This window comes from Ptychodera flava, chromosome 4 (genome assembly GCF_041260155.1).
Source record: "Ptychodera flava strain L36383 chromosome 4, AS_Pfla_20210202, whole genome shotgun sequence".
Taxonomy (NCBI): domain Eukaryota; kingdom Metazoa; phylum Hemichordata; class Enteropneusta; family Ptychoderidae; genus Ptychodera; species Ptychodera flava.
The window spans coordinates 13,169,366-13,182,198 of record NC_091931.1 but is presented as its reverse complement, the minus strand read 5'-3'; the positions used below and the strand labels follow the sequence as shown (position 1 = coordinate 13,182,198).

The 12,833-nt window shown below is 37.2% G+C and overlaps 2 protein-coding genes across 28 annotated transcripts in view; one reads left to right on the top strand and one right to left on the bottom strand.

The window, feature by feature from the left end:
- The window catches only part of LOC139130926 (pericentriolar material 1 protein-like), a 48,967-nt gene extending 44,549 nt beyond the window's left edge, over positions 1 to 4,418 (bottom strand). For 8 of the 26 annotated variants that reach the window (XM_070696741.1, XM_070696747.1, XM_070696758.1 and 5 more), the window contains exons 1-3: positions 2,509 to 2,645; positions 1,524 to 1,665; positions 772 to 1,092 (exon numbers count right to left, since the gene is read on the bottom strand). In XM_070696741.1, coding sequence (XP_070552842.1) covers positions 772 to 1,092; positions 1,524 to 1,665; positions 2,509 to 2,528 — 483 coding nt within the window. In that variant the 5' untranslated portion in view covers positions 2,529 to 2,645. Of the gene's footprint in view, positions 1 to 771; positions 1,093 to 1,523; positions 1,666 to 2,508; positions 2,673 to 4,228 lie in introns of those variants that run through there. The other 18 variants (XM_070696748.1, XM_070696755.1, XM_070696756.1 and 15 more) reach the window with 4 other exon arrangements.
- Positions 4,419 to 4,624: 206 nt separating this feature from the next.
- LOC139130928 (trafficking protein particle complex subunit 2-like) lies at positions 4,625 to 12,261 on the top strand. 2 transcript variants are annotated; one of them, XM_070696769.1, is made up of 6 exons: positions 4,625 to 4,747; positions 6,901 to 7,082; positions 7,718 to 7,803; positions 8,540 to 8,601; positions 9,995 to 10,080; positions 11,050 to 12,261. In XM_070696769.1, the coding sequence occupies exons 2-6, from the start codon at positions 6,987 to 6,989 to the stop codon at positions 11,146 to 11,148; spliced, it is 429 nt and encodes a 142-aa protein (XP_070552870.1). In that variant the 5' UTR covers positions 4,625 to 4,747; positions 6,901 to 6,986; the 3' UTR covers positions 11,149 to 12,261. The 2 variants fall into 2 exon arrangements, with proteins under 2 accessions (XP_070552870.1, XP_070552871.1); XM_070696770.1 differs by having other exon boundaries at positions 4,638 to 4,733.
- The last annotated feature ends 572 nt before the right edge of the window (positions 12,262 to 12,833 follow it).

Genomic DNA, 12,833 nt, shown 5'->3' with positions numbered 1-12,833 from the left:
TATTGAAAACCACAAAAACTAACATATACATTTTGTACCATACTAAATATAAGGCTTCCACATGAAATGAAGTTAAACATATTTTGAAAATCCCTCTATTCATATTGGGAACAACAAACTCTGCAATATTTTCATGTTTATACGCTAACTTCAAATACAGCATTTGCATCAATTTACAAAGTATCTAAACTGCAAATGTAACTGTCAGGTTGTATGTTGAATATGATGATGTCAGACAGAGTTTGTGGGATACAGTCGAGCAGTCTGAAATTAGCATTTGGAAGACTGGTTTGTATTAAAATAGAAGTATTTACTTCAACTGAAGTTCATTGTATGTGTGCACTTTCCATGTTTTCTACATTTCATGAAGTCTGAATAGAAATATTATTTAGTGCATTTAATATACCAATATGACAAAACGCACTAAATTGTTTACAGTGTGTGCCACCGAGACAGAACATCATTTGACAACAGTACTGATAGGTACTGACCCTGACTGTGAATTTTTGATGGACAGTACTTGAACCTTTGCACCTTTCCTGGGAGTATGTCAGGAATAAAAATACATGTATCTGTTAAAGTTTCTCATTTCACTGCACATGACGCATGAAACCATGATGTAATCCCATCAATTATTCTATCTGTGATATTACTGTGAAGGAAACAGCTGTTCACATGGTAGAGATAGTGAAAATATGTGGAAGAGAAACTAAAAGGGAAATTCACAGAAAGACGGAAGGCTGAGAAGAGCTACTGTGCTGGTGTACTTACATCATCAGTTTCACTGAATGTCAATCTCTGTTTGAGTGACTCTATGGCTGAGCGTTCAGCAGCCGTGGTGACAGAACTGAACTGTGTTCGAGGATATGTAGCTGGTGTGTGGTGTCTCAGTGCACTGCTAGAGGGAGGTGACTCAGCACTGAGAGGCATTTCTCTGTCTCTGTTTGGTTCTTTCCTTTTCTTCTCCCTCCGGCTTGAAGGTGATGCTTCTGCACTCTGTAAGATTTCCCGGTCTCTGTCTCGGTTTGGCTCCTTCTTTTTCTTTTCCTTTCGTAGCTGATTTGCAAATGTAGAACTTGGACGCCAGTCAGCCTGCAGTTATAGAAATTATTTCAAGTCCAGTATTGTTTTGACTTAAGCTACAAAACTGCAGCTTTGTTGACTCTTTTTACATTTAATCTTTTCTTGGCTACAGTGTAGAGATCTTTTTACCGATTTACCAAATTAAATACTTCCATTTTTTGCGATTGTCAACAAAATATATTTGATTCTTTATCTATGATTTTCTAGTTGCTAAAAATGTGCACAAGGCAGTGTATCTGTTATTTAGCCTTCATTTGAATTATGACTGCCATGTTATCTATATCACTGACAACTTAAAAAAGGAGCAAGTTCGGATGGATGCTTCATTGTTCAAGACCCGATCAAGTTTGTTAAATCCACAAAATGAAACTGTTCATACATCAAATCCAATCCTGTGAAGTATTGAGATCATAGGACAATGCATGAACAGAGAAACTCACAAGATTGTTGAGCCGATCATCAAACAAGTCATTCCAGTTCAGCAGTTGGTCTTCATCAGTTGGGTTGCTTCTGTATAGGGGCCGCCTCGGTTCAGATGAACTGCCCTTTGAGGCTTTTGTGACACCGGTTGCCATTGTACTCCTGTAGAAAGTATGAGCCATACAAGTTTGAAAGCAGCCACCTATTATGAGATTACAAACCATAGACAACAACACTAACCTTTACACAATAAGAACTACTCTTGTAAATACTAAATCTAGGGAGATAAATGTTTTGTTAGCCAGAAGCGTTCACTTCCACACTCCTGTGCTCTTCACGTGTTCCAAAAGTCACACATCATGTACACACTCGATTCATACTGAAACGTGCTGTAGAGATGACATTGAATGAGATTTTCGAGGCAACGATATATGGACAGGACATAAGGAGGCTATAACCTGATTACTCAATTACAGAAATAAAAGCCCATCCTTAATTAGATATACGCATCTGGAACTGAATGAAATATATCTCAATAGAGTAGGGTTGCTTCTAAATCCAATTATAACTTCAGCACAATGTCCTATTGTCTTGCACTTACATTCAGGGCAGTTGAATCAAGGACACACAAAGTTTACATGCATATGTAAAATAACTTCCATTGGTAAAGAGAAAGAAAACAGCACTAAATATCAGCAACAGTATTTATATGTTAAGTTCTGCACAAGACAATTTTTCCAGGTACAGCAGTGGCAGCACACCCCTCCCGACCCCTCATAATCTGCAATCAGTGCTATACACTCAATCTTGACAGTAACTATTACTTGACCAGGGAAATGTATCTATCATCAAGCGGTGTTTTGCTATCATCATACATATTCACCCATGGCAGGATTCCGCAAACAAATGGTACTCACAAACAGCTATTTACAATAGATGCAGTATTTGTACACTCAAATGTATAGGATTAGAAGAACACAAAGGGAAAACATACTATCTGTTTACCTGCTTATAACACCAATCATAGTGCAGTGCTACGAGTTACACAGTACAATACGACTTGAAAGTTGTAATGAACACAAACTAATGGTGTCACTATAAATTCAGAGGCAAAGCCACGACAAAATAGCCTGACATCTGTACTGTGTGGCATCAACTACAGACTGGTTGAACTGTCTCACATGCGATGGCTGCCAAATTCATGTACAACAACTGTCTAGGCATGCCACTGTCACACACACAACCCAGCTACACATCAGAAAAGTGACAGCTACATGCATGTACACACATGAAATCACGTTTGTACGTAGTCCTTATGTTATGGGCTCTATACAATGTTATTGACCCTCAACAGGTATGTATTTTATCTTCCGCACTCTGACAGATAATTTATTATACTGCATTGGTATTGGACTGGGCACACCTGCTAATGTTGCGAATAAAATATGATCAGAGCACTTCATTTCTCCCATTTTAAATTATAGAAACAGTTGCCAACTTTGTTTCATTCGCAAAATACAAAGAGTACTATAGAAGAAAAGGAACGATGTTATTAAGAGGAAAAATAAAACAATAACAGAAATTGATTAAATACTTAAGCGTCATTGGCTCAACGAAAGAATACATTTGTTGAATTAACAAAATTTGACCTTAGGCATACCATGCACGGTATTTACACAATACAAATCCCTTCAAAAGTATGACTCCTACATTAAATCTATCATGTATATGAAAAATAATTTCTTTTTAAATTCATAGTTTTAATGATATAAGAAGTAAAAATAGCGTTTGGTCATGATAATAGTTTGACTATTAATCATCATAATGTAATTTGCTGAGACAGGCTTATACACATTCCGCATAGGGTGGTATGTCACTGTGTGTGATGCATGTTTCATGAACTTCGAAAGCAAGTTGAAACAGGAAAGTTTCAGTCTCAGCAGTTACACACACATCATGATGCTGCGTATCTGGGCTCGCAGTACACTATCTCAGAACAGAACTTTCGCTATCACTTGTCAGTCAAACGAGTTATATTGCTACATTATTAATATGATAAGAATTAAAGAGGCGGGATGCGGGGGAGGTGGGGCGCAGAGTCAAACGGAGCACGTGGGTTGAGGGAGCTGACGTCGTTCTAGTCCGCTCTGCCCGTGGGAACTCCGCGAAATGTTTTTTGTGGCTTCCATTTTCAGTAACATGAGCGAAATTTTGATTGGGTTGGTCGGTTCTTTTCATCACTAGGCACTCTGTTTATAGTAACCAATTCTAAATCGATAATAATATCATACTGTGCATTGAATAACAATGATATTAGCATAGCGTTAATTGTGTTTTGAAACGAACTGACAAGTGTCAAAATGTGAGAACGATATTCGACGAAACGCGTCACTTCGATCAATCATAAACCTCGGCTCCACTCTACTTCGAATTATGTCACACCGTCAGAGGTTTTTAATAAACACATTTCCTTGGCAATCAAATCTACAATATCATGCAAGCTAGTGGCACATAAACGCTTACGCATTGCTATAGCAATACTAATACAAGTTGAGAGAAGTACAATATTTGGCGTCCCAAAGATGGCGCTAAACTCTACAGTCCGGCAATGCTTTAGCTTCTTGCACAGCCATGACAACCGAGTCACCTGGTGAGTTTAAATTTTGCGCCAAAACTATTTTGACGTCTTTCTATATCAAACAGTCGACAAGAATGATAAACATACCTTGTGGTGCACTCCACGAGAATGACTCAAAGACCTATAAGTTTCCGAGTTCACCAGAATGATCACTGCGACTCTCTTTCGCAAAAATGCAGAGACATGGCAGCCATCTTGAACTACCTGGTGCTCCGCGGTAGAATATGTAATCCCAAGTAAGGTTATTGGGCTCAAAACATACAAAATTCAATTTTGATCTGACTCGAAAAACTAAATACAAGGATACTATTAGTCACTGGAATGTGCTTCCAGGAAAGTTGATCTCAATAGATGATTGATCTTGCAAAATAGTCAGCCCTAGTATACGTTGACGCTAATGATTATGTTTTATATTCTTTATCGGAAGGTTATTTCACCAACAAAGATGCAAACAAATACATGGCGCGCATTTATATCCTCTCATTTCTGATTGGCTGCTAACTACAATGCATTGTGGGATGGTAAGAAATGAAAATTACAGCTGGGTTCGGGTAGTGAGGATAACCCATCGATCTGATCTTCCTCAGGGCAGGTAACAATAACAAGGTATTCACCCTTTACGTTTTGGTAATGGAAGGAATGTTTGGCCAACTCCTAGGGGTTTTATTAGTACACCAGTTACGATGATCTGATGGAACGACCAAATCTCAGTCCGTCGCCTGCCATGGCCATGTACATCTGATTCTGAAATTGCAGCAAATTGCAACAATACACGAACGAACGGTTCTGGTCTATCTAATTTCTTTACTTGACCTTGCTCAGATTACCCCGCGACATTGTTACCTTGGCTTTGGCCCTCAAAATGCCCGAAGTTATCGATCTTTTCATATCAATCCTTTTATAAGGAATGTGCGTGGAGAATAATTTTAGCTCCGTGCAATCCAAGCGCCCGGCACAGACGATACCGGAACGAGATGGGTGGGTGTGTTGCCTCTGGAGGCCCACAGTCCGTAGGATGTTCAAATCTCCATGGTGTAACTTCGGGCATGGAGCTAAATGAAGGCTCCATGCTTCGAGAAAGCATTCGGAGCCCAGATCCAGCCACATAAAACTTATCCACAACTAGCTTGACTACTTATAGACAACATGTCTGGTAACATGATGAGAATTGAGATTGAGAAAACAAGTCGTACTATTAAAACAATGCAAACCCCTCCATCATATTGAAAGTACAGAATGATATGTGTTTTGAATCAAAATTCATTCAGAGGGCAAGTGAGGACAACTCTGTACAGAAGATGATAGTGCAACTATATATTACAGTCCCAAGGATGTAGAAAATTTTGGTTATGTGTTGCAAGTCCAGATGGTTACACTATATGTGCACATAAAGTTTGTACAAAATGTGTTAATTTTTTACTAAAAACTAAATTTTCACAAATGGCAAATTTTAGCTGACAGGTGGTTGTGTTTTGCAGCAGCCGGCTATTTTCTACATCCCTGAGTACTTCTGTACAAGAGTAATCTATAGAGTATGGAGGGACTGTATGTGTTGAATCTCGTATGAAAACACTTTTGCTACCTCCAAGGTACATACAACCATGGATGTATGATACAACTGTGCAGAAATCAGTACATGCCACTGACGTTGTATTCCGTGTTGATCAGTGATCAGGCTTGATCTTGTCTGATCATCCCCCTCAGCTGCTCTTCATCTTAAACACAGACATTTTTCCCAAATTTCTATCGTATCATCTGACACACACTAGGGTTTGTATCACACACACACACCATTGTCCACAAGCATTCGCAGAATTCACTTATCAATATATTATGATATGGAATAATCCAAATTGTATTGTAATGCATGGTATTGTTTCGTAATGACAATTGAATACCAAACAAATGCTTTTTTAATGTATGGTTCAGCATGTTTTAGCAGCTACAATCCTTTAATGCAGCTGATATGAAAAAGCTATTGAAAGGAAACTTGGCTGCTATCTTTGAATAAGATACACGGGATATGGCAGTGACATTTCAAAATTGGGGGTAATTTTTTTGCTAAGGTTTGGCAACCATTAGTATATTGTTTGGGGACTGCGGTTCAATTTTTCATGTCCCAGAATATGATTGCATTGATATACCATAGGCAACCCAATTAACCTTATGAGCGCTGTAACTTTTCCCACCAAAATTTTAATGAAATTTTATACCAATTTTTGTAAATTTTTCTTTGAATGTTTTCATAATTTTGGACCAAATGGATATCACATTTCATCCGCTACACTTTTTTTCAAAATTTTGGCAAAAATCAGAAAAAAATTGACTGATATATTTCATAAAGGTGACAAAAATAGACTGGTGTTCAAAGGGTTAAAAAATCGACTTGGGTACCACTGTGACTGTGAAATTATCTATACGTTGAAGACTTCTCACACTACTTGGCAATAGAAAATATGTAATAAAATAAAAATGGTCACTTATAAAGTAGCATAGTAATATTTCTTTCATGTTCAAATATGTAACATACCAGGGCAACTTGTCGAGTAAGTCCTTGTCCAAAAATACTCAGCAAGTCACATAAATCTTTTATTGTAAAGAAACAGCAATTTTTCCCAACATCTCTCCCATGGATGTACGCATACAGCCCTTTGTTAAAGTCACTAATTGTATCATATTCCTCTCAAAATATTTGAGTATTGCAAAGATATCTGTCTCCCTTTCCTATGAGCAAACCCTGTTCTCTTTTCTCTCCACAGATGTATTAAATGGTTAATTCATAGTGCTGTATGGAGTGCTGATAGAAAATTTTTAGAAGTCAGATAACACATAGGACAAAACCATCATGTCAGGGAACTATTACTTTGCAATAGTGGGACATCATGATAATCCTGTCTTTGAATTGGAACATACGTCACAATCCAAGGGAGCTGATGTTAAGGTAAGGGAAAAATTATGCCGTCTGCTATATCACTGTCATGGCAACTGTAATGATTTGTAGTGATAGGAAGCCATGCTTCAGCGTACTTGATTGTAACGGTCACGCCAGTGTTTAACAAGCCTCCCAAACAGTTATGGTTTACTGATGTTGTAGCTGCACTACATAATCTCTGCCAGAGACTTTATCAGTGAGAGTGCCATTAGTGGCATCTTTTTGCCTTGAGTTGCCAACAAACACCACCCAATGATGAATCTCACGAGAGAGATGTTTTTTGGACTGCTAATATTCAGCCAAAATGTGTTTGAAAACGTCAATGTTCCAATCCTCAGTGCTGGATCTGATCACTTACAAGTATATTCATGTGGGCTTCTATGCGTCATCTATATTTCAGTTGCAAGTCAAAAAACATTTAGTTTAAATCTAAGTTTTACATTCATTGCCAATGTTTTAAATAACATTCTGTGGTGTCACTCTAGTGAGCATTTTTACATAACTAGCGATTGATCTCAAACAATCTTATGGATCAAAAGAAAATGATAAAAGGTACAACTACAATGGGGCTTTAAGAGTATTACATAAAGATATTTAAAATACTAAATATCTTTCTCTGATATTTTATAATATTATTTTTACAGAAAGATGACCACAGACATTTAAATCAGTTCATTGCTCATGCAGCCTTGGATCTGGTAGACGAACACATGTGGACCACAAATAACATGTAAGTGTACAAGAGGCATGCTTTCCATGCATGTAGAGATTGCTTTGGCATTGGATAGGAACCATGAACATGGGAATGGTTTGTATTCGTCTAGCAACATGGCAGTTGCTGGAATCATGATGTGTGAACCTGAAGATACACTGGGCTGTATATTTGAGTTAGTTTGTCAAGTGCCAACATGTACAGGTACACCGTTGATCAACTGTGTGGTTTGCCTGATTTGATCATCCCAGGACACAGGCAACTCATTCACACAGGTGCAGTACTTCATAACAAGTTCAACAGCAATATCACCCTTGCTGTCTATTACCAAATATTTTAAGGCCTCTCAGTACATGTTAGACAGATCCATCGTTATTATGGTTTCATGATTAGCTTACAACCCTTTGAGTGCCAAAGTCAATTTTTTTGGCTTTTTTGAAATATAACAAAGACAGTTTTTTACCAAAATTTGATAAAAAACTGTAGGCAATGAAAATTAATGTCCATGTTGTTCAACATCGTCACAAAAATTATAGAAAAATTCATAAAAATTAGTAAAATGTTACACAAAGATTTTGTTTGGAATAATTGCAGTACTCAAAGGGTTAACATAGTGTCTCTCTTGCTCACACAAATATTCCACCATGAAGTCATAGAAAACCTTAGTTTCCCATCCATTTACATGTCATTGATTTCATGCTGTGTTAGTAACAGACATTGTGTTGTTCTAATTTGGATGTTTTGTTCATTATAGGTATTTGAAGACTGTTGACAAGTTCAATGAATGGTTTGTGTCAGCCTTCGTAACTGCTGGTCATATCCTTTCCAAATTTCAGAATCACAAACCCTACCTGACTGTCTTTCAGTCTGTTCACCATATCATATTTAAGTGAAGGGCCAACAGTCCAACTTCTATTGTTAGCGTCACAGCATTCACACTTGTGGTATTGGTCAGAGGGTTAAAAGTGAGAGATCAGAGTCCTCTGTCAGGCCAAGCCTGTTATCAGTTTTATCAAAGAAGGAAGTAATATATGAAATCATAGGTCTGGGGAAAAAGACATACATTCATTCAATATTTTTTGCCAATTTCATCAGTACAAGATTACTTTCATACTTATTGTCTTCATTAATATTTAAGCATTTGACAACAGAGGTGCTAATCTGCTTTAAAACATTTCATGACCGTCGTATCTATGTTAATGATTTAAACTTTGGGTTGCTGTATGCTTGGCAAGAAGTTATTACATATTTTAAAAATCAGCCCTATATTTTTTGGAATTTTATTCAGAATGTTACCGTATTTTATGGGTCTCAGCCAACAAAAAATAAAAATCAAAAAAAAATTTCTCCTAACATGAACCTGCCCTAATTTTCAGAGCCATGTTACTGGAAACGCCCATACTTTTGTTCGGCCTAATTAAAATATTCGCTGCAGATAATGTAGGTACTTGTTCCATGCTATTATCAAATACTGTCAAATAAAGTGGAAGATTTGTTGATCTCAGTAACGCTGTCATCTGCCTGCTTCATTGCCCTTCCCTATGTTTAGGAAGCCGTATTTATCCAAAATCAGTAACCTTATATTTATTTTTCTTGAAAGCTTGCTTTGATTGACAGTAGACATCCAGATGTACGTGCCTCTAGCAGTCTTTACACCCACAGGCACCACATTACAATGCATCTCTTGTACAGAGTCTTTGAAAAGATTAGTGAACCGCTCATATCTTTTCAGTCAACACTGGTTGTGACAGTTCCTTTATTCTAGTGAAAGAAGGGATTGTAACATTGAAAATACTTCTTCTGTTTTCATATGTTAAAGGGACAAAGTCGGCCATTTTTCATGAATTTTGTTTGATACAAGATAATACTTACATTGTTTGACATGTTGAAAGATAATGAATGGGTGACCATGCATGTATTCGACCCCGGTTTTAGACACAAGACATGAAACCAACGCGATAATGAATTAATGGTCATGACCATTAATTCATTTTCGCCATGGTTTCGTGTCTAAAACCGGGTTCGAATATATGCATGGTCACCCATTTATTCATTATCTTTCAACATGTCAAACAATATACATGTACGTAGTATCTTGCATCAACCAAAATTCATGAAAAATGGCCTACTTTCTCCCTTTAATATGATCTTACTCATTTCAAACATGCAAAAAATTACAAAGCTCTCTTTCTCCTTGACCTCTGAAAACGTATGAGATTCATGATGCTACATGATGTGAAAAATGAAGATGGCATCAAAAACTTCTTCCAAGAAGTTTATGAAGTTTACGTCAAGGTACGGTATTACACCTGTATTTGGAAATGTTAGGGCAACAACAAGGGGCCAAATCAGCAGATAATTTTGACCTTAGGTACTGAGATGCCAGCTATTTTGTTCACAAGAGGTAACTTTGTGCTTTGTTTTAGATTCCTTGTCAAAATAATCTGCAGGCATAGAGTATATAACGGTAATAGTACAACATTTCATGAATCGTATAATTCAATTTACTGGCCTTGTTTCTAAATGATTATATCTTAACAGCCAGCTACTTTTATTTTGCCATGTTTGGTAAAAATGATAAAAACTTGGTGCATCATTGTTTTGGGAAGTTGCTGGGTTCATTGAAGAGGACAAAGTCACCCATTTTTCATGAATTTTGTTTGATACAAGATACTACTTATATTGTTTGACATGTTGAAAGATACTGAATGAATGGGTGACCATGCATATATTCGACCCCGGTTTTAGACACAATACATGAAACCATCGCGAAAATGCATTAATGGTCATGACCATTAATGCATTTTCGCGATGGTTTCATGTATTGTGTCTAAAAAGGGGGTCGAATATATGCATGGTCACCAATTCATTCAGTATCTTTCGACATGTCAAACAATATAAGTAGTATCTTGTATCAAACAAAATTCATGAAAAATGGGTGACTTTGTCCCTTTAACTGATTCATTTCTGATGGTGTATTTCAGATGATTATCAACTGACTTATACATTTAAGTGTTTACATTGATGTTCTGATGACACGTGATGATGCACAGTGAGAATCTTTTCCAAATTCAGAAGTCAAGTAACATTGAAGACTCTCTGCTAAAGCATGTCAAGTGTTATTCATCGTCATACCACCCTTTCCTCCACTCAATATGGTAACTGTGATTTCAGAAAACTAACCACACACAGTGTTTATCAGGCTCCCAGTCAAATCACGCTGTCATTTCTAATTGGTGTCTTCTTTTTTTTTCTATCATTTAGAACGCAATGAATCCATTCTATGAACCAAACTCGCCCATCAAGTCGGCAGCATTTGAAAGGAAAGCTCAGTTCTACGCCAGGAAGTATCTCACGGCATAACCTACATGTACTGGTGTGATGCAACTGGAAAAGGAATGAACAGATCTTGTAGTAAAGCCAGGAAGCTGGAACAAAGAAATGGCCTACACCCTGTGGAAGGATAGTCCTTGCGGTGGAAAACTATGATTTGCACAGCAAGAACAATTTTCTACTGAGGAAGTTTGCTGGTTGCTTATATCAACATGAAAAATTGCCATAGTTGAGTACATGTATCAGCAAGTGTGTTGGATACACCATGACGACAGTGATGTCATGTGTGTTTCCTTTGTTTTCCAAATATGGCATGTGACATTTGTAACAATGTGCAAAACATTTCATTTTACCACTATAATTATTAGGTGGAATTTATAGTGATGTCATGTTGTGACATCGTGAGAGAAAATCTAAGTTAAAGGAAAGAACATACAGATCTGTTTATGCAGCAGTCTTCAGTTACGTTGTGGTAACAGAACTTAAATGTGATTGCTGACATGTGATGGAGCAATGGTTATTGGTAAGCCAAGTTGCAGTCATGCTTGACAACTCGAAACGGTGATTTCTGATTGATTGGTCTGCAGTGTACGTACCTGTATAAACTACCCAGTGAGGACCAAGACATATTGATGTTGACAAAGGTGTTTTCCGTTGTGCTCTTTCATGCGGGCATTTTTACATATACCTATTAAGTAATGGGAAGTCTTGTTAGTCTTAGCACTATGAATTGACAATGCATCGATTGCTTTAATTTGGACAGTTTGTGTCGGTATTTCCATTAAGAACAATCAAACTTGCAATTTGGCCACCGAGTGTTTTACCGTGTACAAAGAAGTCAAAGCATGCCAGTGTGGCAATCATCAATAGTGTGCTTGAAATCAACATACTAATTTAAACCACGACACTAGATATAGTGATGCTTACAAGCAGGCGATTCACTCTGTCAAATTTTTACCTCGTAGAAATGTGTTTAATGTGGAAATAACTGAAGACTAATCGGAACATTACACTACAAGCATAGCAGCTTTTCTATGAATTTTGAAATCAAATTTGTTCTGAAATTCTTGAAGTCCTACTTTTCAACTTAACAGGGTCAGCTCTCATGTATGCACTGTGTACATTAAATCACTCTCAATCATACATACCTTTTTTCGATGTCATTTTTTTTTTTTTGCCAGAGTCTGGGAACTTGATGAGTACCAGTTGTTTAGGAACCGTAGTAACATTGTAGCTTCCCATAAAGAGAACCTCAGTGGGGAGTGGTAAGGAACCCTTGTGACATTGCAGCTCCCCCCCCCCCCCAAAAAATATGACTGCCTTGCTTTTACCAAAGGGAATTGCTAACGATATTTACCCTCCTAACTCATCCTCAACAAAAATATAGTTTTACTACTGCTTTGAAGGCTTGAAGGTGTTGGCGTGAATATTGTTGCATTATCACAAGGGACTGTTTGGATGAATGAATTAGTAGTGGTGTGTTAGGGTGCCTGTATGCTTTTAAAAGCCACCGAGAAAATTTCATGCAATGTCATTTTCCAAATTTGAAGGTATGGCACAGCTGTGCCATACCTTCATCTCAACTATTTGTTAAAACTTTTAAGAGTTATATAATTTTGAACATTTGCTCTCCACCATGAACCTTAAAAAGCATTTCAAACTGTTTAAATCAAGTTACCTTTTCCTTACAATTAGGTGTTTGTTGTGCTACCTTT